The sequence below is a fragment of the Cyprinodon tularosa genome, unplaced genomic scaffold (genome assembly GCF_016077235.1).
Source record: "Cyprinodon tularosa strain WSP-4 unplaced genomic scaffold, ASM1607723v1 ctg752, whole genome shotgun sequence".
NCBI lineage: Eukaryota > Metazoa > Chordata > Actinopteri > Cyprinodontiformes > Cyprinodontidae > Cyprinodon > Cyprinodon tularosa.
Genome location: NW_024039510.1, coordinates 212032 through 239913, shown reverse-complemented (window position 1 = coordinate 239913; position 27882 = coordinate 212032). Strand labels below are relative to the sequence as shown.

Sequence of the window (27882 nt, the reverse complement as noted above, 5' to 3'; positions counted from 1 at the left end):
CCATTGATTTTGCTTGTAAAGCAGAGAGAATGGCGCTCGGCTTATCGTACCTTGATGTCACTGCAGGAATATGTCAGGAGGGAGGTGTTACTATATGTGGGCAAAAATGGCCGGTCTCGGACTCGGTGATCGCATCAAAAAATTTTATTTTTATCTTTTTACTTGTTAACGCTGAATTCATTAAATCACTGCAAACGTATTAGGTTTAGGTATAGATAATGATCCAATGATTATTCTTTGCTGACTAGGAACCAATTACATTAAAAAATTCTTTAAAGTTAAGTTTAAAGTTAAAGTGTATTTTACGTACAAAACTAAAAGGATAAACTATAGGGATAAACGGGGATAAAGTAAAGGGATAAACCAAAGGGATAAACAGGTTTTGACTATGGGTATGCTGATCTGACAGAACACCGGCTCTGGTGTTCTCGCAGCATACCAATCAGAGCTGAGGCATTTTAATGTGAGTTGCTTGGCCGAGTGTTGAATTCCGAGCTTATAGGGCGGCCCAAACAAAGGCCTTGATATAGCTAAGAAAACATGCAAATTGAACCGGAACCAAAGGTTGTTCATATAATTTGCAAATGTCCTGAGTAATTTCTCGTACTCATCCAAAATGGAGTGCAATATGCTGATGAAGATTCTCAGTCATCCAGGTCAGAGTCATTCCATAAAAGTAAAAAAAAAAATAAAACCGCTGGACTTTGTTTTCCAGGTTTGAAGACATTTTGCTAACAATCCTGAAAGCTTTCTCAATTCAAAATGCCGCGAGTAGCGTTGAGTTCCAAGCTTATAAGGTAGTTAAAACAAAGGCCTTATCGCTTAGAAAATATACATCTTAAACTTTCTCTAAAAAGTTGTTTTTTGGCAATTGAACTGATATAAATCTTACCTGAGCAGATGTATTTTTGGTTGCAAATGGTAGGAGACAGTTGGAATATTGCAAGACTCTTTGGTGTGTTTAAAAACAATGAAAAGACGGACCAAAAAGCATTATTTCTCAAAGATTTCTACAAAGATTTATGACAGATAGCAAAATGATTTCTGAGCGTATGGTCAATCAAGCTAAAATTTGACCCAACAATTTTTTGGTTTATTTTTAATATCAACAACACATTTTATTTGGACATTTAAGCATAAAGTATTTTTACATACAATCAGCAGGGCTTCCAGGTGGTTGAGGTAGGTTTCCTCACTGGCCAGGATCCCAGACAGAACCCATTTCCTCATCTCCTGCCTCTTTTCCTGTTCCAGCTCCACCTGATTCGACATGGGATCAGGGACAAAAGAAACCTGTTAGAAGATGTAAAAGGTTGCATTTTCTTTAACCAAGATGGCTACAGATAACAAACCTGAAGCTTGTTTACACTCTGCAGGAGTTTTACATTCCAAGAGGCCTGCACCAGACATTGGTTGCCATTTAAAAAAAGTAAATTTTCCCTCTCACCAAGAAGTTGTTTTAAACTGGTCAAAGATATTAGCCACTGAAGTAGGGACATATGTCAGTAAAAAACGATTAGTGGAACAAACAACTGAGCATCATCAAACTCTGCTCTGCAAGAAAAAGAAGCAGTGTGTTAGCTGAACCCATGCACCTCCACCCCGATAAGGGCTTTGAAAATCACAGATGAGACTACCACACATAGAAGAACGGAACAAAAAGGAGAAGGGATGTTAAAATCTTTTTAACACCTGGTTAACCAAAGTATGCATGGTCTTTTCACCAACACCCTGCCTCACAATGAAAAGCATTTGCCATCTGGAAGCTGCACTGTATTTAATTGGTAACCTATGGGTGCAACAGCAGGATATGTGGCAAATTTTTTTTATTCATTTTGTAAACACATAGTGTGTTTATAAAATGGAAAAAATATAACGTGTTTTTTTTTATCTTTTTGTGTTTTGCATTAAAATGCAAATGGCAAAGTTTTGTATTATAATCAAAATGTTTGAGAACTTTGATGGACTGAAATTACACAGTTTGAAGAAGTTGTTGGCTTGACAAACACTGTAAGTGAAGGAAAGCCACGTTATCACTACCACTGTGAAAAAGTGCTTCAATTCAATTCAGTTTATTCATATAGCGCCAATTCAAAACACTCCATTTTAAAGCACTTTATAGGAGACAACACATTAAAATTGGATATAAGATTCTGTGAAGGAAAACCAGTTGATTACATCCAGTCACTGACTTGCAATACATGCTCCTCCTGGATAAGCGGTGATGATCATCACTCTCATTTTGTTGTTGACTCTTCAGCAATCCCTCACACCAATGTCGCTTGTGTGAAAAACTCCCTTTTAACAGGAAGAAAACTCCAGCAGAATCATGCTCAGTCTGAGTGACCTTCTGCAAAGGCGGACTGAGGTTCAAGAAGAATTGTCTCTGTAAAGTATCTTGATGTGTTGTGAATTAGAGCTATATAAATTACCTGAATTTAATTAAATTTTCTGACTGACTTCTCTTTAGCAGCTTTTTTTCTTTGCAATTTTGTGTTTCTTGTCTAATTTTTGAGTTTACAAGTGTAAACTCTTGTGTTTGCAGAACTTTTTTATCATGCCGTTCAGCCCCCCTCAGTAACTGTATTCAAGCTCATAAAAACAGCTTTTTGAGGAGCTAAATTCAATTATTTTTTGCTACACAAGACAAAGGGTATAAGTAGTCATAGTCCAAACAAAACACACTAAATTATATGACATGTTATGCTGTTAAAGAAAAAGAACACTAATTACCTACAATAAGATGAAAAAAACATGTTTCCTTGTTTTTGTTTAACTTAACATAGCAGAAAAACACGACACAACACGAAAGGAGGAACTACAGATAAAGCATGGTGTGCACAGAGTTTGGACAGAATATACTGGAGAAGGCTGCAGCGGCAGAACTGACGTGTAACGTGTCAGAGTTGTCCTTTACCGACTGTGTGGAATCGAGAGAACCTGAAGAATGCATCAATCTGCTGTTCCTGTTCTTGGAGTGGAGCTGTGGAGAGGAGGAAGGAGACCCGGTCAACGACAGAGCCCCACAGTCAGGCTGGTTCTCCTCTGAATGCTCCAGGTCATAGCCATATGATGGAGGGTTTTCGATATGGGGAGCATCTGGGAGAAATATGAAAACAAAGGACAATAGTCACATGGTGTGCTGGTAAGCTGCTGGGTCCTGTTAAAACAGAGACACATTATGGACTAGGCATCAAGCATAAGCAAAATTTCCAACTGGAATCTGGACTATGTCAATGCCAGACAACATCTATGCCCTTTCGTTGGTCAGCCTGTGCATCACTTCAGTTGACATGACCTTTGGTGGCATATTAAAGTTTATGTATAGAAAATCTGCCTTAAGTCTAAAACTTAGCTTCAAATGAACCAATTGATCGCTTAAAGCCTAATGATTCAATATCTCCAAGAGAAATTTATAAAGATATTAACTAAAACATATGTCATAAATTCAATGCAAAACAGTTCAAAAAGTGTGTGAACAGAAATTTGTGTGGATTTGTGGAATGTTGAACTCATAGCTTCCTCCACATGATGCTCCAAGCTGTTAGCATGGATTTTAATGGCAGCCTCTTTAATAATTTGCCATCCAGTAAGTTCAGAAAGACGGCCATGTTAGGTTTGTATGATATCACCAAATCTTGCAGTAGCAAAGCTGTTGCTGTAATGCAGATAACGGTTACATTCAATGCTAGATGAGCAAGATGAGAAAAGATTTGATATATGCCTAACTTGCTACAGTCACATTTGAGCGTAATAATTACCTCTATAGTCACTAGTTTGTCAGCTCTGTGCCTCCATAGCACAAAGATGTATGGCTCCAAAAATGTGAAACCTGCTCCCATGTAATTATAAATAGCAATTTCTAAGGCAATTAAATCAAAGATTGGGACTTTCATTTTTTAGATGAAAATTACCTACTTATCTATAATGTGTATATCTGTGAGTACATACCTTTAATTATTATACACTGTAGCTTTAACCGTTTTAGTTTGTCCTTTTCCAGACATATTATATAATTTCCAATAGGCAAGTTGGAGGTTGTACACAGATTACTAGTTAAAACAAACATTTTTAAGACAAATGCTTTTAGATCACTGTAGTTAACATGTTATGAACTTTAAAAATAAATCCACAACAACAAGCTCTAATATTTTGGCATTAAATCCACAGTTAAATTCCACTGACCTGTGACCTACATAAATGCAGCATATTCCAGTCACAGAGCTGAAGTCAGGTCAGTGGATAAACAAGTAAGAAGGCAGGGCAAACACACATGCCCTGCTCATTATACACAATGTCCCCCTTCACACACTTGTTTTGTTAAGAAGGATTCTTTAGCTTGGTGTGATTTTTCCTTATTATTTACCATTTATTTAAACAAGTCCTAAAAATCAAACGGCAAAATATATTTTTTAGGATCCTTTTATAAAAATAAAATAAAGGAGGTGTTGCAACAGCATTGCTTGCAGCCAGGCTGTTCTGGACAAACATGATAGGAATACATGTAACACTTGTCATTCAGAGTTTTTAAGATTAGCAGCCTTCTGCATACTGTAATTACCGTCAGCCACTCCAACTCACCGACACATGTAATCATTATTGTCCCTGCTGTCAAATTTTTGGCTGCTTACTGACAGAAAACATCTAAAAGGTTTTCTAGTGAAGGAGGATGTCTAAGATCTCTTGCAGTGTTGAGCGAGGTATTTTAAGAGAAGGTCATAAAAACTGGTTTACCGCAGCATGAAAACAGGAAAATAAAGGATTCCGGAAACTGGGGAAAGGTGGAGCAATGTCATCTGGAAAGCCCTAGAGGACAAAGCATAAAAGATGACATCCAACAAACACCCAAGCCCAAGAGGAAAGAATAAAAGAGGGTACTAATGCAAGGCAAGCAGCATCAGCAAACTAAGGAAGTCCTAGTGAAATGGTTAATAGCAGGCCTGGAAAAAGATGAGGAACACACCTCAACAAGATCACTGGCTCAGCACCATTATGAGCAATTTTTTAAGGTCCAAACTTATCAAATACCACAACCATATCTGGAAAGGTATTTAAAATGTGCTCTTAATTTCATACACTGCACCCTTTCTGTCTAATATGGAAACAAATGACAAACACAGCGCTCACTTGGCTGTGGTCATTGTAAGAAAGCTGACGTGACAATAGAGCCTCAGTGAGTCCAGTTATTGTAGTGATCACAAGGACGCCTACTAAGGAAGTGTCCAGGCAGGTTTGCCCGGAAAATTCAGCAATCCATTTGCTCCAGAGAGGAAACAGGCTTTCTACACAAGGCCAACTCTGTGCAAACAGCCTTTACTCCTTCTAACACATCCTCTGAAAGTCATGCATGTTACATTTATATCCTTAAAGAGCCCCCATACTTTGAAGGGCAGAGATGCATAGTTTAACGGATCTGAGAAGAAGTTAAGAGACACTTAAACACATTTAAAGCAACTTTTATCCTCGTGTGCCTCAGACAGCAGTTACCTGTGGTTTCAGAGCAATAATACCAAAAACAATTCTTAGTCCTCTAATGTCAGTTTCAAATGATATTCTCCAGGTTTCTGTTTTTGAGACTATTTTTATGAGCACTTATAAGGTACGGTGTTCTCATGGTAAACTCTGTCCTTTCTGCACAAATGTTATTCATGGAGATATTTTGAATCTTTGGAAACATTTAAGCCCAAACCCTAATGCTTTAATCTCCTAGTTTAAAACTGTCCTTAGACAAAGTCAGTGTTCTTAAACCTAAGAAGTAAGTGAAAGTCAAAAGTAATCAAAATTGTTAGTTTCTTTATATCCACAAAACTCAATGTAAATTGTTTTAGAAACAATTTTTTCATTGAATCTTGGATAACATGAATCATCATAATTTTGTGCACATAGCTTCTGCAATCTTTTAAGAACTTCTGACAGGAAAATGTCCATCACCATCAGGTCTTACACTGATGCAATGATGAATGACATTAGTTGGTGGCTGGTAGCTTTCAGGGGTTAGACTGCAGTAAAACAGTGCTTTTAAAGTACAGAGTCTATGCAAGGCATGTAATTTTGGTGTAGTTTGGGAAGTAACATTTTGTTTGTATATTTTGAAAATAAAATACAGACAACTGCTAATCTTAATTTAGTCCCCATAATCTAAAAAAGATTATAAAGCTTCCAAGTGTATTTGCTGATTGCCGTTGGTATAACCTAAAATGCTCTTTTACATTTTGCGCCTTAATATATTTCCTCCAAATCATTAAATACATTCTGTATTGTTACCAGATACTACTCCTCCTTCAAAACCATTTCAAATCCCCTCTACTTTAACTAGACAGCCCTTAAACTGTGAAAAAGATTAGGCATAAACTTATAGGGTGGTAAAGATGACATCCCTATTTAAAATCCCTACTATCTGCAGATTAAAACCTTTTCAGGCTGTGCAATGAAAACATAATAAAGACATTCTAATGATGTTACATAAGACTAAACAGCTGTGGATTTGAGCTACACAGAGAAGGGGATCAGAGAGAAGCTGATCTAGTTTTGCACCATCACTGGACTCTGAAGTTCTGTTATTCAAGAATATCATTTAAAACTACTGGAAAGAATAAGGAATCACCAGATATAATACAAAACTTCAGACAGTAAACAATTCAGCAACATACTTTTGTTCCTATTTCTTTTTTCCTAATTGACACCGAGAACAAAGTTTTAAAAATACAGGTGCTGGTCATAAAATTAGAATATCATGAAAAAGTAGATTGATTTCAGTAATTCCATTTAAAAAGTGAAACTTGTATATTATATTCATACATTACATACAAACTCATATATTTCAGATGTTTATTTTGTTTAATTTTGATGATTACAAATGACAACAAATGAAAATCTCAAATTCATCATATCAGAAAATTAGAATATTGTGAAAAGGTTCAAAATTGATGGCCCCTGGTGCCACACTCTAATCAGCTAATTAACTCAAACCACCTGCAAAAGCCTTTAAATGGTCTTTCAGTCTAGTTCTATAGGCTACACAATCATGCGGAAGACTGCTGACTTGACAGTTGTCCAAAAGACGACCATCGACACCTTGCACAAGGAGGGCAAGACACAAAAGGTCATCGCTAAAGAGGCTGGCTGTTCACAGAGCTCAGTGTCCAAGCACATTAATAGAGAGGCGAAGGGAAGGAAAAGATGTGGTCGAAAAAAGTGTACAAGCAAGAGAGATAACCGCACCCTGGAGAGGATTGTGAAACAAAACCCATTCAAAAATGTGGGGGAGATTCACAAAGAGTGGACTGCAGCTGGAGTGAGTGCTTCAAGAACCACCACACACAGACGTATGAAAGACATGGGTTTCTGCTGTCGCATTCCTTGTGTCAAGCCACTCTTGAACCACAGACAGCGTCAGAAGCGTCTTGCCTGGGCTAAAGAGAAACAGGACTGGACTGCTGGTGAGTGGTCCAAAGTCATGTTCTCTGATGAAAGTAAATTTTGCATTTCCTTTTGAAATCAAGGTCCCAGAGTCTGGAGGAAAAGAAAAGAGGCACTTCATCCACGTTGCTTGAAGTCCAGTGTAAAGTTTCCACAGTCAGTGATGGTTTGGGGTGCCATGTCATCTGCTGGTGTTGGTCCATTGTGTTTTCTGAGGTCCAGGGTCAACGCAGCCACATACCAGGAAGTTTTAGAGCACTTCATGCTTCCTGCAGCTGACCAACTTTTTGGAGATGCAGATTTCATTTTCCAACAGGACTTGGCACCTGCACACAGTGCCAAAGCTACCAGTACCTGGTTGAAGGACCATGGTATCCCTGTTCTTAATTGGCCAGCAAACTCTCCTGACCTTAACCCCATAGAAAATCTATGGGGTATTGTGAAGAAGAAGATGCAATACACCAGACCCAACAATTCAGAAGAGCTAAAAGCCACTATTAGAGCAACCTGGGCTATCATAACACCTGAGCAGTGCCACAGACTGATCGACTCCATGCCACGCCGCATTGCTGCAGTAATACAGGCCAAAGGAGGCCCAACTAAATACTGAGTGCTGTACATGCTCATACTTTTCATGTTCATACTTTTCAGTTGGCCAACATTTCTATAAATCCTTTGTTTTTATTGGTCTTCAGTAATATTCTAATTTTCTGATATGATGAATTTGAGATTTTCATTTGTTGTCATTTGTAATCATCAAAATTAAACAAAATAAACATCTGAAATATATGAGTTTGTATGTAATGTATGAATATAATATACAAGTTTCACTTTTTAAATGGAATTACTGAAATCAATCTACTTTTTCATGATATTCTAATTTTATGACCAGCACCTGTAGACCTAAAGAATACAACCCTCCACCAAACAAAGCGTCTCCAAACTCTATAGCCTGTGTCTGGAGAACAATTAGGCATCATAGAGTACTTTTCCTTCCTGCAGCATGTGAACAACAGAGACACTCAGGACAGATACAACAGGCCTGTTAGACATTCACCCATGACAAAGCAAAGCCACATTGAAAGCCCTGATCCTAATCCGTACAGATGAACTACGATAAAACAGGCAGAAAGGGATTGACAGATGTGCTGCAGAGATAAAGTCACCCACGTCACAGCCTCTATGTCACATAAATAATCAAGTAACACTGTTCAACTACAACATGGGTCTTAATTCAAAATTTAAATTTTTACTTTTGTAAAAACAAACAGCTTCTCCTTAGACTTAGGGTGAGATTATGTGCTCATGAAGCAGCAAACACATTTTAGCTGATTAGATTAAAATTCATAGCCTTGATTTAACCCTCGTTTATCATAGCTGAAAGAACAGAGGGGGAAATAGCATCAAATTCAGATACCAGTTTCCAAAAGTAAAAATCAACTGAGCAAGAAGGTCAATGAATTGAGCCCAGCTGAAACCAAAATAGCAGCATCCATATTCCCCCAGTTCAAAACAGAACACTGCCCAGACCCATGAGAGCACAGAGACAATAAATACCGACTTATCCTTCCCTGCTGTGAACAAATTGACCGCCCATGCAAAGGACAGCCAGCTGATGGACAGAAATTTGATCACAAGCTCTCCCACAAAAACAAAGTTTGATTTATGCAGCTCCGAATAGGCCGCATTAGCAATTTGAGGTTGACGACAACATTGATTTCATGCACTTCTGCATTAAAATCATGCAGCAGGACATAACAGGTGCTTCTAAATTATTGAAAACTGTCTTATTTTTAACAAAAGTATCCAGCATTTATTAGTGCCATGGCAACACTCTGATTAAGGGCAAGTAAAAACCTAACACTTTTGGAGCTCACTCGACAGTCTATAATGGAGATGGATGGAAACATTGATGATTGTTCCAGAACATCTAGTCTGGAACTGGTCTGTGTGGTGGAACCAGCAGCCAGTTCAAGCTCAGCAGAGTGCATAGACGCTGAGGCATATGGAGGCATCACACCTTACAGATCAGAACAATCCAGACCTGACCTGTAGCCTACAGATTCAGTTCCAGCTTTCCCATCAGATGCTGTGGGATGATGGTGTTGAAAGCTGAACTGAAGTCCAAGAACAGCATCCGCACATGGGTGTTCTTCTCCTCCAGGTGTGCTAGGCTCAAGTGAAGAGCAGAGGAGAAGGAGTCTTCAGTTAGGCAGTTCCATGGTTAGTCAAACTGGAACGGGTTGAATGCTGGGGGGAGACTGGAGACGATGTGTTCTTTTAGCAGCCTTTTGAAGCACTTCATCATGATAGAGTCAGTGTGACACGCTAGTAGTCATTAAATGAGGAGACCTGAGATTTTTTTGGGACCGGAATGATGGAGTCAGACTTAAAGCATGCTAGCACTTAGCTTGGTCCAGCAAGGTGTTAAAAAGGAAAAGCCATCAGTTCCCTTAAAGTTTTCTATATCTAATAATATTGCAACTGGAAAATTCATGTGTTGATGACATGATATTGACATTTTCTTTCTTTATTTTGTAGACAAAATGTTAACACAAATGATCAATGGAATAATTTCAAGGAGATCCACATAAAATAGATTTTATAATAAAAATTGCTGCAATTCAGAGGTGTCTAGCACCGTTTAATGACTTTGTCAGAAAACAGGAGTGACATATGCAGGAGAACATTAGAGTCAGAACAGTGCTTTTGTTTTTTAAAAGCTGCTCAAGTCTGCCTTCACACTGGGTTTAGCTTTCTGCTTCCAACGCCATAAGGATGGTGTCAGCTTATTTAAAGTTCCTAAGGTTCTAGAGCAGCTTTCAAAATGGCTGAAGCAGATCACAGGAGATCTGTAAGTTGCAGCGCCCCTCTATGTCTCTTCTGTGCTTGGAACATTTTGAGAAGGACGGGTTTTTTATTTTGTGCCCGCAATTATTAACTTGCTGGGTTGTTCAATGAAAAACTACCATGGGCAGCTGCTAAGAGCTGTACCTATGGGGGTGATGACATAGGACACCTGGGAAGAGAGAGAACATGAGTTTGCTTATGTCGTTCCCAGCACTTCCACCGCGTCTCCACATCCAAGCCAAAATGCTGCAGAGGTAAGAGAAATGTTAAAAATATTCAGAATCGAACTGGAGGCTGAAGTTGAGATTAAATTGTAATTAGCCGGTTTCCCATATAATGATCCAAAGCTAATTGTTATTAGCTTTTGTAGTACTGCAGTCAGAGGCTAACTTTATGGCAATACTGTGGCTCTATGTTGTGCCTTAGGTGTTTCATAGGTCCTGAGTTTAAATAGAAGGTTCAGAGGAATTTATGATGTTTTAAGCTCATCGGTATCAGAGAAAACAAACCTTATAGGTCAGGGGTTGTAGAAGCTCAGGTGTTGTATGAGATGACTTCCTACAAAACTTAAATTTCAGTAACTCCCCCCCCAAAAAAACTCACCATCCCCACGAGCAGCTGAGACATTCCATAAACACTTAGCCTGCCAGGCAGCAGCACAGAGGGCCCTTTGAGAGCGACAAGGCAGGGAAGCTGAGCCTGCAGGTCCAGAGAGTTAAGTCTGAGTGCAAGGAAGGATAACCGATCTAAGGGGAGCCCTACAGCCACCAGAACATGCGAAACATTGTTTTTTCCATCAATACCTGCCTACAAGAAATGCCTGTTATGTAAGTGAACAGTGAGATTAATGGAAGTGTTAGAATTAACAGTCCAGGCAAGCTTGTAAACAAGCTTTTCTGGTCCACTTTCCAACAGGCAAAGACACAAAGACTATTCATGCATTCTACTGTGAGAGCAGCTGAGGAGGCCTGTTCTGGTGTACTGATGAACTGCCAGCTCTTAAACACTGAAAAGGAGAACAGGTGTCTTACTTTCATACATAAAAAAATCTCTGCACATAGTTTCGCCAGAACTTCTTCTTGTATGTCAATATTTACATTAGCAACAAGAGGGGCTTCGAAGATGACCAGAGCTCAGATATCCAGGTTAAATATCCATGAGTCTGCAATCAACATGAAAGGCAGAATTGCAACAGTGTGAATCCTGCTGAGGCAGCAGTTTTTGCCGATCTCTGGTCTGAAGCAGAGCTGAACAGACAGAGCCTTTTTTCAAATTGAACAGAAGTCCAAGACCAATCCATTTATGGGTCAAACCTGTGCAACATCCTGACACTGCTGGTCTTATCTAAATGCATGGCAAAAGACACACTGCTGGTTTTAGAATGGATTATGATTTAATAATGGCAGATTTAGTATCCCATTTTGGGTGGATCTTTTCTTATAAGTACTGTAATACATTAAAACAGAGTGTCAAGTCCCTTCTGCAGACACGGCAGAATGATTACACACACAGCCCTGTCAGAGTTGTGATGTAAATTAAAAGTGGAAAAAATAACCCATCAGAGAGATGGCCTCTTTAAAGGCCCACTGCCAAACAGAGGTGATGTTTAAAAACCAGCTATGGCAATCGACCTAGATAACCAAAACCAGGAGACAACGCTTATTCCACATGTGGGAATTTTAGGTTGGCCATTTATTTCAACAAGGAGGATTTTAACAACTTTTTGAAAAGACCTGCCCTCTCCACTTAAAAAAAAAATGCACATGCACAACCCTGTACCCGCTCCCGAGATGGAACACCTATTGATCGTGCGTTAGAGCATGCATGAGCCCATTTCTCCTTATGCATGCTGTTTAAAAGTCGCTGTTTGTGCCGCTCATACAAGCTTACTTTTCCAAAAGAAGATCTGCAACTTTTCCACTATGTCAGACTGAAAATGGGGACGTTCCGTAAAAATTCAAAAAATTTTGGGGGGAATTTTTTGGGACGAGCACGTAAGACGGCCTTACGTAAACATACAGTGGATATGGAAGGTATTCAGACCCCTTTAACTTTTTCAATCTTTGTTTAGTTGCAGCCATTTGCTAAAAAAAAAAGGTTTGTTTTATTTCTCATTAATGTACACTCAACACCCCACAAAAAAAAAAAAAAAAAAAAAACAGAAATGTAGAATTTTTTGTAGAAAAACAGAAATATCACATTGCCATAAGTATTCAGCGCCCTTTTGAGCTAGTACAGACATGAGTCTTCTTGGGAATGATGCAACAAATTTCTCACACCTGGACTTGGGGATCCGCTGCCATTCTTCTTTGCAGATCCTCTCCAGTTCTGTGAGATTGGATTGTGAGCGTTGGTGGACAAGCCATTTTTAGGTCTCTCCAGAGATGCTCAATTGGGTTTAGGTCAGGGTTTTGGCTGGGCCAGTCAAGAATGGTCACAGAGTTGTTCTCAAACTCCTCCTTTGTTATTTTAGCTGTGTGCTTGGGGTCATTGTCTTGTTGGAAGGTGAACCTTCAGCCCAGTCTGAGGTCCTGAGCTCTCTGGAAGAGATTTTCTTCCGGGATATCACTGTACTTTGCTGCATTCATCTTTCCTTCAATTGGAACCAGTTGTCCTGCACCTGAAGCTGAAAAACACCCAAACAGCATGATGCGGCTAACACCATGTTTCACAGTTGGGATTGTACAGGGAAGGTCATGAGCAGTGCCTAGTTTTCTCCACACATATTAGAATAAAGAATAATAAAAATAAAAAAAAGAATAAATAAAAATATTGAATCTTGGTCTCATCAGACCAGAGAATCTACTTTCTGAGTCTGGGAGTCCTTCAAGTGTTACTTGGCAAACTCTATGCAGGCTTTCATATGTCTTGCAAAAAAGTTCAATGTATATGTATTCTTTTGCAAGGCACTGTATATACGAGAACTGAGGGTGATTAAAACACATTTTGTCTTGTTTGGTCTGATAATAAATGCAACCAAACCAAGTTTTTCAAAAATTGCATAAAAGTCCATAAAGCCACGGAGAAAAAAGTTTTTTTTTTTTTTTTTTTTTTTTACTTCCAATCGGCTCCCAACCTGAGGCCTAATCCAGCTAGGTTCATCCTAATGTCATTGGAATATCACAAGGTAAATCCAGATTGTTGTTAATCCACTAGACAAGGTCCACATAAGACAGCTGTTCCATTAGCTCAAAAACTTTGAAGTGCACCTCAGGCTCTGAAAAAGCATGACTTTGTGTGAATAGTGCATGAAGGAAAGTGAAGGACTAGAGAGATTTCATACAAAGAGGATCAGCTGACTGGTTATAGGATGAACCGCTGCCTGCTGCAACAGCTGGGAGCATGCAGATCCACAGCACACCACAAAAATAAAATGGTTAACTACTACTAACTACAGAAAAGAAAACTATCGCGACATCCCAAGACATGTTTGCTTTTTTATTTCTGCACGCAGCTACTTTTAATCATAAATTAAATGTTTGGTTTTACTACAAATAAATTGGTGAGTGGCTAACCCAGATCCAAATGATACAATCTATAGAGATGTTTAATATGTTTTAAATGATCTTTTTAAACCCGAAACAAGTATGCTTGTATTTTATAACAGGAATAACAATAGTAATAATTTGAATGTACTCATGTTTAAGACACCTTTTAGTTAAATGCAAACTTCAATCATTCAATTTTAAAAACCTAACGGTGTATTCAATCCCCAACATTATGCTCTCTCTGCTTTTTCCCATAGTAGCTTCATCTGTTCTGCTCCTGTTCGGCTGTGACACCATCCTGGAGAGAAATATCAGCTGTGCAGCTGCCATCAACACATTTGTTTATAGATGTTAAAGCTCAGTGTAGTCCTGTTTCTCTGACTGTAACGGACTGGATAAACTCTCTTCATCCTCTGACATGGGAGCTGGCTCGGAGCTCCTCTTTCTGCCTGTGTGTTTCCTGGACAGGGCCGTTTGTGAAGCTGGTTTACAGTTTCCATCTCTGCTTCTTTCTGTATTACTGCTTCTGTCTCCTTGAACCCGAGTCGGCCTCAGTAGATGGCCGCTCACACTGAGCCTTGTTTTGCTGGAGGTTTCTTCCTGTTAAAAGGGAGTGTTTCCTTTCCACTGTCGCTACAAGCATTCTTAGTGTGAGGGATTGCCTTCAAGTCAATGAGTCTATGCAAACAGCTGGTTTTCCTTATATAGAAAACTTTGAATCAATTTGACTGTATGATTTGGTGAACTGTAAAGTGCCTTGAGATGACATTTGTTGTGAGTTGGTGCTATATAAATAAACTGAATTGAAACCAAATTACTCTTAAAACAGTTAAGTTTAATTTTATGGAACAAAAATATTCTAAATAAAAAATAAAACAAAAGATTTTATATGATTCTATAACTTTTTAACACTGTTAAAAATAGTATTCTTTTTTATGTCCTTGTGTCTTTTTATGCTTTAAGTTAAATGTAGGGATATTTTGGGATAAAGTTAACTGCTCAATAGCTTAACTTGGGTCAGTGAACCAATAAAATGCAAGGCCTTTGGCTTTTAAATCATAAATACATTCAATATATTGGTTTTGCTGATCACTAGTTTCTCTGGACATTTAATCCTACCTAGAAATACAATGTGGTGGTATAGGCTGTACTGATCACATGGTGCAGCCAGTTTGAAGGATTATATTCATTTTTAGTATGTCTACTTAATTATCATATTTAAATAGAAAATGGAAGAGACACCATTTTATTGTTTTTAAACTTTCATAACAAACCATATGAAGTTATTATAGACAGCACAATCACTTTATGCAGCCAAAACTATTAACAGTGGGTCATCACAAGCATGTGCACTTCCTGGCTTGAACTATTAATTTGTGTCTTTATTGCAAAACACAAAAGAGCAAAACTAAAAAAGAAAAATGGGTCTACAGTTAGATTGATTGATTTCCCCTAAATAATAGCTTAAACATTCCTAAAGGTGGGAAGCCCCTCTTTCTCTGGGACTAGAAAGATCCCTAAACCCTATTCCCTGTCCCACTTAATATTGTCATATTGTTTTTGTGACTTTAATGCTAATCAATACTTATTGACTTATTTGTCTATTGTGTTTGTGCATCTCGACAGGAAACATGGATGACTGTTGTTTTGATGGTAATGTCACGTTTGTATAACACGGCAGCATTAAATCGAGAAAAAACAGACTCAAAAACAGCTTCTTCCCAAAAGCTAATGAAGCAAAGGAACTCGCTATGCAAACACTTACATCCGGTCTCCAGGGAAAGGCTCCCACTTGCCCCCTCCACTCTCCAGCCACTCAGTCTAACCTTCACAAACTCACACTCCTTCTGACAAACACATTTAATAAGAATGGACTTCTTGTGGCTAAACTTTGCAAACACTACACTTATTACTGCATTTCTAGATTTTACATTTCTAGATAAGTTCAGATTTTTTTCTCTAAGGCTGTTTAAGAATCTACTTTAATTGATTTTTATTCATCTTCTAAGCGGGGGAGTCTCAAAATCTTTCTGCAAAAATTAATTCTGGTTTCATTAAGAAAATAAAGACTCTTGATTGATTAAACGTCAAGCATGACAGGCTCTTTTTCTTCACCGACTCATCTGAGCTCATTTTAACCAACCCTCCCAAATGTATCAAGCTAGAACAAACCCTTTAGGTTAATTACTCCAATGTGAGATTACCAACACCAACGCCGTAGGGGAACCAATGCCTCAGTGTGTCTTAATGGAGAGAATGTAGCATTCAGAGGGCAGGGAGTATAAAGAGGTGAAAAAGTGAAGGCTGTGCTGTTTACAAAGAACAAAAGAGCATCAAATGATGCAAAACCAAATTTGTTATTACTGAAAGGTAATGAGAAAAATTCCTCGATAGAAGAGCTTGATAAATGTAGATAATGGAAGCAAATAAAACTTTTCAAGAAAAAGAAAGGTAATTAAATTCAAAAAGACATGTCATCCTTTTTTAGTGGGCCACATTCGGTGGAATAAAACACTTCAGTTAGATTATCTGAAACCTAAATAAATAAAACTATGTCTTAGCATATTAATCTCAACTGATGAGAACACTTTAGGATGGATTTATTGCATTAGGGCCAAAAAAACGAGGTCAACAATAAAGAGATTGTTGGTGCATTCTATGCATCAGTGACTCACACATGCTACACACTAAAGTGTTTCAGTGATTAAAGAGGTCTGTTTTAATTGCGACTCAAGATGAGTTTTCAGACCAATACGGATTCCTTTTTTTTTTCTTTTTTTTTTGAAGGTCTGGACTCTGTGGCAAGTAAAGGTTAATTTAGTATGTATAAATGAGGATAATCTTGTATTTCCTTTTCTGTCCGATTCAAAATCACATCCTGTTGTATTTGTTATGGTACTTGGAGAATAAACTCTGAACTAATTTGAATTGACAATCAGAAGAAGAAAAAACTAATAAAGGCATTTTTACTTCAGAGTTTTAACTTCTAAATAATAATACTTCTAGTCACGGCACGTGTAGTCTAAAGGGACCTACCCAAATCTCGAAGCACACTGTTGTCATGGAAGGTCCTGCTGGATGTGGTGGAGTCTCCATCACCGGGCCACATCTGGCCCCTTTTACGGACACCGATGATTGAGGGGGCGCCCTGCTGCTTCAGACATTTCTGTGGCAGAGGTGTGGGTGGGCTGCTGCTGTCGATGGATAGCTGGGAGTGCTGGGAGGGAGAGCGGCTTTTCTCCCTAAACATAGGATAGGTAGAAGGGCTGGGAGACACATGGCTGGACTGGCCTGAGGAGAAGTCCTCCTCACTGGATGTCAGGTTTTCATTAGAGCTGCAGTCTGGTGTGTAGCCACCGCCAACATCATCAAAGCTCCCTGGAGAGTAGGAGCGCCTCGGCCAAGTGAGGTGGGGATCCTCTTCTAAGCTGCCGTCCCTGATGTGGATCACTCGAGTGTCGCCTTCACCCATCAGTCCGCCAATGTACAAACTGGTGTAAGGCTGGTACTCTACTGTCTGCCTCTCTGACTTCCCCTCAGCAGACCTGTCTTTTAGGAAGTTTTTGATGACCTCAGGATCGTCAGGTGACCAGCTGAAGTTGCAGGGCCCTTCAGTGGATCTACCTCTCTGAACTGGCTTGCAAATTTCCCCTGCAACAGCCGATAGGTTTCCTGGTAAAGAATGCATGGACCTCTTTCGCTCTATCTGCATGGCCTGACAACCCAAGGTGCTGATCTTATCCGAGACCTCCTTATCGTTTACCCTGACCAGCCCTCGTTCATGATGGTACTCCATGTTCACGTAGAAGGGTTTCTCCTGGCTTCCCATCACTGATAACCCCCTGTTTTCCCCTGCTGGTTGGGAGTTAGCTCTCCTGATGCGCTCAAAGTTGGACCTCAGAGCTGCAACAGATCCTGTTCCCACTGGGAAAGCAGGAGGCTCAGAGTCATGGCGAGCAGGGGACACACTTTCTTTAGGTTTTGTCGAAGACAGATCATCTACTATTTCCTCTGGGTGTCCAGTGTTCCTTGGATTCCTGCAGAAGCCCCTCTGCTTTTGCTCCTGCTCATCTACCTGTGCCTCATTAGTCTGTGCCCTCCTGTCTTCTGACCCACTGGGCATATCTTGGTCATTCATCTGTGGTATCTTTTTAAACCCCCATCTCTGCCCATCATAGGATTTTTTCTCTTTAGCGAGAAGAGTCTGCAGGTAGATCATCCGAAAACGCTCTTTGTTGACTTGTTTCTCCAGCAGCCGGATAGAGGATTTGCATTTGTCCAGCTCCTGTTCAATGTCCCCTAACGTGTTCAGATCCATCTTAGGGGGGGCAGACTCAGGGAACTGGGCTCTCCATGCCTCCGCAAACCCTACCGGTTCCACCATCCTGAAGCCCCTGTTTAAAGTAGCAGTAAGAGAAAGTTAGACGGAGCGTCTTCTTGGCTTCTGTTTCTACACGCGGAACAACAATAAACGTATACATAAATAAATTAAAAGCATTAAAAAAAAACACCGATCCAATTCTATCACCGCATTCCAAAAAAACAAGAACAAAAACATAAACTACGAGAGTTCCTCTCAGATTTGCAGCTCTCTCCGTCTCTGGTCTCAGACTGACTAACAGCTCAGAGAGGAGGGGCCTGGATATCATTCAGATTTATGCCTCAAAAGCATTAAAAAGTGGGAAAAAAGCTTTCACTGCAATAGGATGGGCTTTAATTATGAACATTTAAAGCTAAACAGAAATGTCTTCAAAAGTCTATTCAACCTGACGCGTTTTCCAGAATATGACTCGGCTCATATAAAACAGAAGAGACAAATAAACATAAAAAAGATGATTTCAGGGGCAGGTCGGTATTTTCCACACAGTCCACTGAAGTCAGGTGGGAGTAAAAAATAAAAACGAACACGTCCTAAGTTAATAAAACTAAACATGTCTCTGGAACATACCAAACGTTTCCTTTATCCTCCCAGCAGCTCCACACATGTCGGTTAGTCATAGCAGCCCTACTTTTACTTGTTAATCCTGCTACTGTTTACAGTAGTGACTCGTGAACACATCGCCACCTGGTGGTTTAAGAGCTCGGATGCTGCCGTGCTGCAATCGCAACTTTTGTTGCCTTGGGAAAGAATTCGCCACCTTTAACTTTTGGAACATTTCAGGCTTCAAACATTAAGGTAAAAAAATTTTAATGTTTTTGTGAAGAATCAACAACAAGTGGGACACAATCATGAAGTGGAACGAAACGTAGAAATATTGAATTTTTTTTTTTAACTAACTCTGCAGAAAACTCTCTCCAGAAGATCAGTTAGGATCTCTGAATGATCCAATGTTGACCTAGATGACTGATGATAATTAGTGGGGATTTACCATTAGGCAATACTAGGCAGTTGCCTAGGGCCACAAGTTCTTAGGGGACCCCATAAAACCCTTTACATGTACGGTTAAAGTTGCAGGGAGTTCATATTTAAATTTCTAATCATTCTGGCTTAAACATGTATGTAAACGTACTCTTTATCAGAACATATTGTCCCAAAAGTTAGAAAATTTCCATAAAAAAACAAAACAAAAAAACCCTGTCTTAAAATCTGTGGGGGGGTTTTTTTCGTTACCTTATGCGGGCCATTAGTTATACGTCAGCCTGTACACCTAAATTCGGCCAATCATATATCAACGGTCATCTGTCAATCAATTTTTTTCAGTCATAGGATCTTGATTCATATCCCACAGCTAATATACGCAATTATTAAAATAACAAATAAGAATAATTTACTCTACCGTTGAGTTATGTTCCAGTGTTCACAGAGATGGACGTCTGTGTCTTCGGCAGCTAACAGAACTGGCAGCGTTGCAAGGCAAGGGCTAAGACATGTACGGCTGTAAGCCTTCTACACCAAATGAAGCTTCTGAAGCCCTGGCGTCCTCTTCCACAACAACTTCATCGCCGCTCCAAATAAAAAATGCATGATGGAGGAGACTCACCCATGACCGCCGACAAAAATACTCTTCTCCTCTTGCATGTTTAGGCTGTCCATAGCGTTTCTTGGATGTGTGGTTGCCGTCAGTGTAATTTCCTATTGGGAACCTACTGATACTAAGTTGCCAACTGGTAAGCAAGATGCTTCCAAGACACCGGCCACAACCAGACTTGCTTGCAAATCTTCCGCCACAAGAATCCGGCCCTCTTGATAAACGACCAATCACATTCACTTTATTTACTCGTGTGAAGTTGTGCACTACTAGGAAAAATTCGGAAATGCAATGGTTGGAAAAGCCAATTCCCTACGACTTTTATACAACTATTCCTTTTTTATGCACATTACTTATGTTTTTGATAAAAATACTTTTGCTAAAACGCCATCAGAATCCTTATAATATTAAGTGCGTATCAGCCCCCCCCTTCATTGTCCACCACATTTTATCAGTCCATTTCCTGCACATTTTTAGAAACGTCCAGACAGACAGCAGCAAACCATTTGAAAATGGTGTGAAGAGCAGTGTGGCCAACTTAGAGGTTTTGTTGCTATATTTTGCGACTTTTCAGACCCCTCTAGCGCTTTTATTTCAAAAAGGCGCCTAGCGCCAAATCTAGCAATTTTTTTCTGCTAGTGGAGACTTTGGCAACAACATATATAATCACCAAACTCTGCTCTCCAGAGCAAGTAGATTCGTAATCCTGACTCATGCTCTCCTCTATCTTGTCTGCTGTCATGATTTATGCAGCTATTATTTCATACAAATGAAAAAATGGAGAACAGATAAGCAGATCTTGGCTTGACTACAGGGAAAAGAATTACGGGGCTAGTAACTTTGCCATCGAGTTTTCGGAAACAAAGGAAATAGCAATCAGCTAAGTGAGCTTAGTGCTTGGAAAAAAATCTTTCATTCTTTTTGAGACAACATGAAAAGTCAACTGAGTACAAAACTTAGTAAAGAAAACAACAAGAAAAGGGACAAAATGTAGAACAAATAATGCATATCTTCTGTGTAATCAAGTCTCTGTAAAAATGCACCTGCTCTGTGCTTACTTCTGTTTAAAGGGGAGAGAGCATCATGAAGAACCAAGAACCAGGCAGGTTCAAAATACTGTTGTGGAGAAATTTAAATCTGGATTTGGATACAAAAAGATTTTCAAAGCTTTAACATCCAAAGCAGCACCGTGCAAGTGATAATATCGAAATGGAAGGAGTATCAGACCACTGCAAAGACCCAGCTGTCCCTCTAAACTTTCAGCTCAAACAAGAAGACTGATCAGAGATTCAGCCAAGAGACTCATGATCACTCTGGATGAACTGCAAAGATCTACAGCTGAGGAAGGACACTTTGTCCACAGGACTGCTCAAACCTGGTCTTTAAGGAAGAAAGCTATTTCTTAGCGATAGCCAATAAAATTCTTGTTTAAACTTTGCCACCAGCCACCTGCAATACACACCAAACATGATAAAGAAGGTGCTCTGGTGATATGAAACCAAAATCACTGTTTTTTTGCAATTCCTTAGCAGAGACAGGGAAGATGGTTAAAGTTGATGGGAAGATGGATGGGCCCAAATACAGGACTATTATGGAAGAAAACCTGTTGGCGTCTGCAAAAGACCTGAGACTGGGACGGCGTTTTATCTTCATAAAGCTATATCTGATATGGTATAGTTCAGAAATAAACATATTGAGGTGTTATAACGGCCAAGTCAAAGTCCAGACCTTAATCCAATTGAGAATCCAATAACTGAAAGAACTGAAAATTGCTGTTCAAAAACTATCCTCATCTAACTTCCCTGAGCCCGAGTTGTGATAGAAGAACAACTTGCAGCTGTAACCGCAGCAAAAGGGGGCTTAATAATTTTGCAAACCCAATTATTGTTCCTAATAATAAATCATTCAGATCCCTTTTTCAGAGAGGGCATCTACCCCTGCTGCTGTATCATACTGGAACCGCTTTGTGATTGATGTGTCCTGGAAACATATTGGCTGTAACCTAATCACTTTCTGCTCACTAACAAAGTAAAGGAAGTTTAATTCAAACTCCTTCACAGGGTCTGTCCTGCCAAAGGTCACCTAAAAAAGTTCAATTTTGATATTATTGTGAACTGCACTTTTTGTGATCTTCTTCCAGAATCTGTTAGCATCTGTTTTGGTTGTGTCCATACGCTAAGACCTTCTGGCAACACCTTTGTTACTATATGGATCCAAGTATTTTAAAAGATTTTCAACTTCTATTGGAAAATATCCTATTTTTTTCAGTAGCAAAGTAAAATGAAAGTTTTTACTGAATATTTTAAACCTGTGTGCTTCCACCAACAATGAGACATGGAGTTGTCATTTCAATTCCAAAACCTGGGAAAGATCACAGAATCATAGATACAGTAACAGAAGACCCATTAAACTCAGAAATTCAGACTACAAACTTCTAACTTACATCAAACAGGGATTTCAGATCTATTTGCAGATACACAGTTAGGATTCTTAAAGGTAAGATCAATCCATAATAATATTAGATTGGTAATGGACATCATTGAATATAGAAACCAAATAGAAGATGATGGTTTCCTTCTCTTTCTAGACTTCTACAAAGCGCCTGACTCCGTGGAGCATCCATTTATTCTTTTGACTCTCAAACACTTTGGTTTCGGAGTCAAGTTTCGAGAATTTATCAGTGGACGGTATTGAGATTTTAGCAGTTGTGTCCTACTTCCCAGTGGCACCACCCCAAGCTTCAAGGTTAATGTGGTTATTCCTCAGGGCTGCCATCTCACCATATCTGTTCATCTTAGCCACATAAATGCTAGCCATCTGTATTATTCCTGAAAGATAGACACCAAATTTCAAAAACTATTGCTAAAATCAAAAAATTCTCCAAAGCCTCAGGCTTAACAATAAACCTTAAAAAGCGTCAATCGCTGGCTGTACATGAGACGCCACTGACAGACATCTATAATATCCCTATTAAATCTGAAATTAAATATCTGGGTATCCACTTATCCAGAGACCGAAAACGGAGCCAACTTCTTAATGTAGAAAATAAAATAAAGCAATGCAAGTCACGACTAAACTTATGGCTACAGAGGGATTTATCAATACTAGGACGCATCTACCTAACTAAGATGGAATTTTTGTCTAGATGTGTCTACCCAGCCTATTCCAATGCCATTCCAAACAGATTAATTAAATCTATTAACCAAATCAACCTAAATTTAATTTGGAGAAACAGATCACATTATATGAAGAAAAGCAGTATGGTTAAAGACGCAAAGGATGGGGGTCTCAAAGTTATTGATTTTGACTGCCTAAATTGGACCCTAAAAATAAATTGGTTAAAATCTTGGACTCATTTTGGTTTTGTATTCCAAGGACCTTGTTCAAGAAAATTGGAGGATTGGAATTTATTCTGACAGCGGACTTTAATGTAGACAATTTGCCAATAACACTGTCAGAGTTCCACAAACAAATCCTCTTGTATGTGCTATATGTGCATAACTTCTCACCCAACACAACTGTTGTCTCGAACAACAGATATATGTGTGGTGTGGGGGATATAAATCTGATGGATGATGATGATCTGGTTGAACGGTAAAGTGCCTTGAGATGACTTGTGTTGTGAATTGGCGCTATATAAATAAACTGAATTGAATTGAATAGGATTTAAAAAAATGTATTGCTGTTTTGCACAATATGCTTAACTAAGAATTTTTTTTTGTTAAATATTAGAGATCTAGCACATATAGTCTTTATACATTGTTTAGAGTTACTTATATCTTTCTACCCCTTTTATAAAATATCCCAGGATTCAAGCAAGCAGGTGTTATGCCCAAAAATGCATGCCTGCCGAGATATGCATCCCCAGTCGTGGGAGCGCGCATCGCTCTGTTCAACTGCATATCGACGAGGAAAACGGATTAAAATATGACCAATGGAGCTTGGGTTCTTATATTAATGGTATAAAAACGTTTAAATATACCTCTCGTGGGAAATAAATGTGGTTATTTGGCAGATTCATTTACGAAAATACGGATTTTTTAAAAATAACATTAATTCCAAATATTTTGTCCGAGGTACGGCTGATTATTTGTTGTGGTCTCTTGTTATTTACACAACACAATAATCAGTGATAGCCGACGTGAGTTTTGAAATTGCAAAGCTTTCTCTTAAGGGTAAAATCAAATGCGCATCTACACAGCACAGCGTTCACAGACCAGTGTCACGCATTCGTCAGCGTCAGACAGCTATGGTGCATTCAGGAGCACGGGACATTTCAAACTTACGAGGAAAGAGGCATAAAACGGAACCGTACTTAACTCATACAATAATGTATTTATCAAGAAACAGTATGGACTTTCTTACAATACTGGATGCTCTATAATTTTTTTTTATTAGGAACATTGGCTAGGCTTTTATTCTAAAAAATATAATAGCCTACTACAGCAGCAACTTATCAAAGTTTTTCAAAAGCCTGTTTAAAAGCTCCAAGTGGGGCTTCTGATCATACAGCGACAATTGCGCTGTCATTGTTTTACAGGGCAGAATATGCATTTGCTGACCCTTGTCCTTTAACTACTGATGGATATACAGGAATACAGTCATACAAGTGTCAACTCCTCTGAATAGCACGGGATGCAATTATTGTCAAATACCTGCCACAAAATGCATCACCCTTGTTTTTAACCTAATTGTCCCACACACAAGAAATTCACACTGGTAGCTCAGTACACATGTGGAGGCAGGTAGAAATTGTTAAATCAGCTACAACTGTATATGTTACTTAAAACTGGTGATTCTAGAAAAAAAAAAATACAGGAAGCTGTAAGTAGGATAAGCTACCATCTGTGTCATTTTGATGTTTTGTGAAATATTTTTTTCACAAAGTATATTCGAAATAGCCTTCTTTTTTTTTGCTCTATTTCTAGTTAGCAAATGGGATGGGTATCCAATCGTTTGGGTAGATCGTTGAAAATTCAACTGTCTTGAACTACCCAGGCATTGGTAGTTAATGAGGCATTTCCTGTTAGCAACCGCTTCGTGACGCCTATACGGTATCTATGGAGAACCGACCAACGGTTTTTACCTTTTCTTTGAACCGAGCACACAACCGAGCACACAACTCTATGCATTCTTTTTTAACTGTTGCTTTATGTCGGACATTGACAGGAAGCTAAATAATATTTTGACTGGTCAGGTCAGCTAGGCTAACTTAAATATTAATAGGGACCTTTTCTTTACGTCGGCGCTAGCTGGTTAGCTCGCTATTTAACAACACGAGGAGCCGTTACAATTAGGTGAATCTTTTTAAACTCCCACTATGAGCGAACAACTGAAATTCATTGTTGAACAACTCAACAAGGAGCCCTTCAAGAAGAACTTCAACCTCATCACGTTTGACTCATTGGACACCGTGCAGCTCCTGCAGATTTTAAACGATGTTCTGTCTGAAATAGACCCGAAGGTAAACTGAGTGTTAAACTTCTATTCGTCAACGGATCAATCGTTTCCATTTAACCTCACTAACTGGCTTTGTTGTTCGTGTAGCAGGCCGTAGATATCCGAGAGGAAACCCCAGAAAAAACAGTGAAGAGAATGTCTGCCCTGTTGGATACGCTGAAATACAAACCTCCTGGGAACCACTCTGACGTGTGAGTGATATTTCACATATCCATCAAATATCCAACCATGAATTAATAAATGCAAGTGTTATTATCTGTTTTCTATATGCAGTATCGTGCAATTTATTCATACCTTTACACTGTGGCAGGTTCCTATCACATGTGTAAAACAGTGTAGTAACAGGATAGTTTTTATATGAGATCTTTCAAAATACAATAAGAAAATGAAATACATTTATATTACACTAATTTACTTTGAAACCTCTAAATGCAGCCAATTAAAACATTTCAACTGATCAGTAAATAGATAGATTGATTAGATTATGCTGCCCCTGTCAAGGCGTGAGAATTTTAAGGGAGAATAAAAAGCATATGAAGACTAAGCAACACTGCAAACAGCCAGTTCAGGGAGTAAATTGTGGGGAAAGATTAAAGCAGAAAATATTATTAAATAATATCCCAGGTTTTGCATATTTTTTTCTAAGGTTTGCAAAGCTCAGGATAATTTGCACAATTAATATGTAAACTTCTTACTAAAATGGAAAAGTATGATTTGAACCAAACTGACATGTTGGGCTAAAAGAGCATTAATTAGAAAGGCAGTTAAGAGGTCTATGGTGTCTCTAGAGAAGGGTCTCTATTCATTGCATTTGTAACTGAAATGCATATACTTGGAACTGAGGCAAAGTCTTGGAGTGACTAAACCAGAGTACGTGACTGAATCTTAATTGAACAGAGGGATCTGAAAAAGGGTGTGCACAATGTCCCCCATCCAACCAGATTAAGCCTAAGAAGTACTGCAAAGAACAGGCCAAACCTGTGTCTTGACATAATAACTCTGTCATCTATAAAACTAGGAGGCCGTTATGAAAATAGTTCAGTTTTATGTGATTATATGAATATCTTTATAAACTACATCAAAACCAAAAGCTTGAATTTTGTTCACTTGTGTATTAACGCTGTAAGAGTGTTATTTTTATTAAAATGTCTTCTAAATTGAACCGTATACTTTTTCATAATCATGTTATCCTATTCTATTTATTTTGTATATCTGCGTTTGTGTCATTACAGGGATACATTTTCAACCATGGTTTATTTTTATTTAATCTGCTTTATTAAATAATGATTTAAGATGCTAGTAGTTCTCTTTTCTTCCCACTTGTAGGAGCAGCTTCAGACAGGGTTTGGTGAGTGGTAGCAAACCTGTAGTTCACCCAATCCTCCACTGGTTACTGCAGAGAGTCCCTGACCTAAAGAAGAGGGCTTATCTAGCCAATTTTTTGATGAAGCTGGCGATACCTGCTGAGTTTTTGCAGGATGATATCATCAATGATACTTATCATCAGGTCGGTCACAAGTACAAGTTGAAATCACAATTTCATTTTCAGTGTTTGGAAACTTTCTAAAGCACAAAGCTTGTGTTTTCAGTATGAAGAGCTGGTGGAAGGATTTAAGACATACCATAAGGAGTGTGAGCATCTGAGGAGCTCAGGCTTCTCCACAGCGGAGATCAGACGGGTAAAGTTATGCTGTGCTTTAACACATTTTAAAAACCTTCAGCTGCATTTATACACAGATAAAACCACCCAAAGATTGCAGACACAATTCTATTCATAATGGTTGTAGATGTTAGTTAGAGAAATTAGAAAACAAAGGAGCTTAAAGGGGTCATAGAATGATTATACAGGGTATTTGGTGCTGGTCCTAAAGGTCTCTGAATAGGGTGTGTAACATTGGTTGGGCTGAAAATGGCATATTTGCCGTTCTATGAGCCTCAATGCAAGCCTGGTTAAGAGTCCCAGAATAAAACGACAGGTTTTCTTCTTTTTATGGTATGCTCATGAATATTTAGATGAGGTGTGTGCTGATTGGTTGGTTTACAACGAGCGAAGCTGCTCAGCAAAGACGCATCATATTAACAAGCATGTTGATATGGTAGGGTGATCAGGCGTCCTTTTTTTCCTGGACATGTCCTACTTTTCATACCTAAAAACATTTCCGGGAGGAATTTCAAAATAATCCGGGATTTTGGTTGACTACAGCAGGGCCACTGTGGCCACCCTTACCATTTATTTCTCTCTAATACAGATGCTGGCAACAGTTACGCTCTTAAGTGGAATATTCAAATCATTTTAAATTTTCCTATATTAACAATTACTTGACAACAAAAACACTGTGGTTAAATATGCACATCATTATGCTAACATTAAAGATGAGTACAGAATTCAAGCAGAAATAGATATGGTGTTTTTGGGTAAAGAGAATATTAAGTGTCTCTGCAAGACATCTAGGAGTCTTCAGTGAAATCATAAATAAATATCTATTTAAATAAAACATTAAATAATCAATTTATGTAGATATTAGTGCTTGTCAATATCAATTTTATGCAGAATGATTATTGAAAAAATGTAGGTAAGTAATGAGAATGTAAAAGATGTTCGCCCAAAACTCAAACCTGAAAGAATTTTATCCACAATACCTTTTATCCAGACAGCACGGATGTTTGAATACATTCTTCTGTTTGTTAGCAAAGGC

General features: G+C 38.7%; 2 protein-coding genes across 4 annotated transcripts in view; one reads left to right on the top strand and one right to left on the bottom strand.

The window, feature by feature from the left end:
* The window catches only part of LOC119773249 (breakpoint cluster region protein-like), a 57755-nt gene extending 38941 nt beyond the window's left edge, over window positions 1-18814 (bottom strand). Inside the window, exons 1-4 of the mRNA XM_038270160.1 lie at window positions 18706-18814; window positions 16794-18151; window positions 2918-3099; window positions 1156-1260 (exon numbers count right to left, since the gene is read on the bottom strand). Of these exons, the coding sequence (XP_038126088.1) occupies window positions 1156-1260; window positions 2918-3099; window positions 16794-18151; window positions 18706-18755 (1695 nt within the window). The 5' untranslated portion in view covers window positions 18756-18814. The remainder of the gene's footprint in view (window positions 1-1155; window positions 1261-2917; window positions 3100-16793; window positions 18152-18705) is intronic.
* A 6005-nt stretch (window positions 18815-24819) lies between these two features.
* Window positions 24820-27882, top strand: part of ift81 (intraflagellar transport 81 homolog) — a 28221-nt gene continuing 25158 nt past the window's right edge. Inside the window, exons 1-4 of one of the 3 annotated variants that reach the window (XM_038270163.1) lie at window positions 24820-25190; window positions 25277-25377; window positions 26513-26693; window positions 26776-26865. In XM_038270163.1, the coding sequence (XP_038126091.1) occupies window positions 25047-25190; window positions 25277-25377; window positions 26513-26693; window positions 26776-26865 (516 nt within the window). In that variant the 5' untranslated portion in view covers window positions 24820-25046. Of the gene's footprint in view, window positions 25191-25273; window positions 25378-26512; window positions 26694-26775; window positions 26866-27882 lie in introns of all 3 variants that reach the window. The other 2 variants (XM_038270164.1, XM_038270162.1) reach the window with 2 other exon arrangements.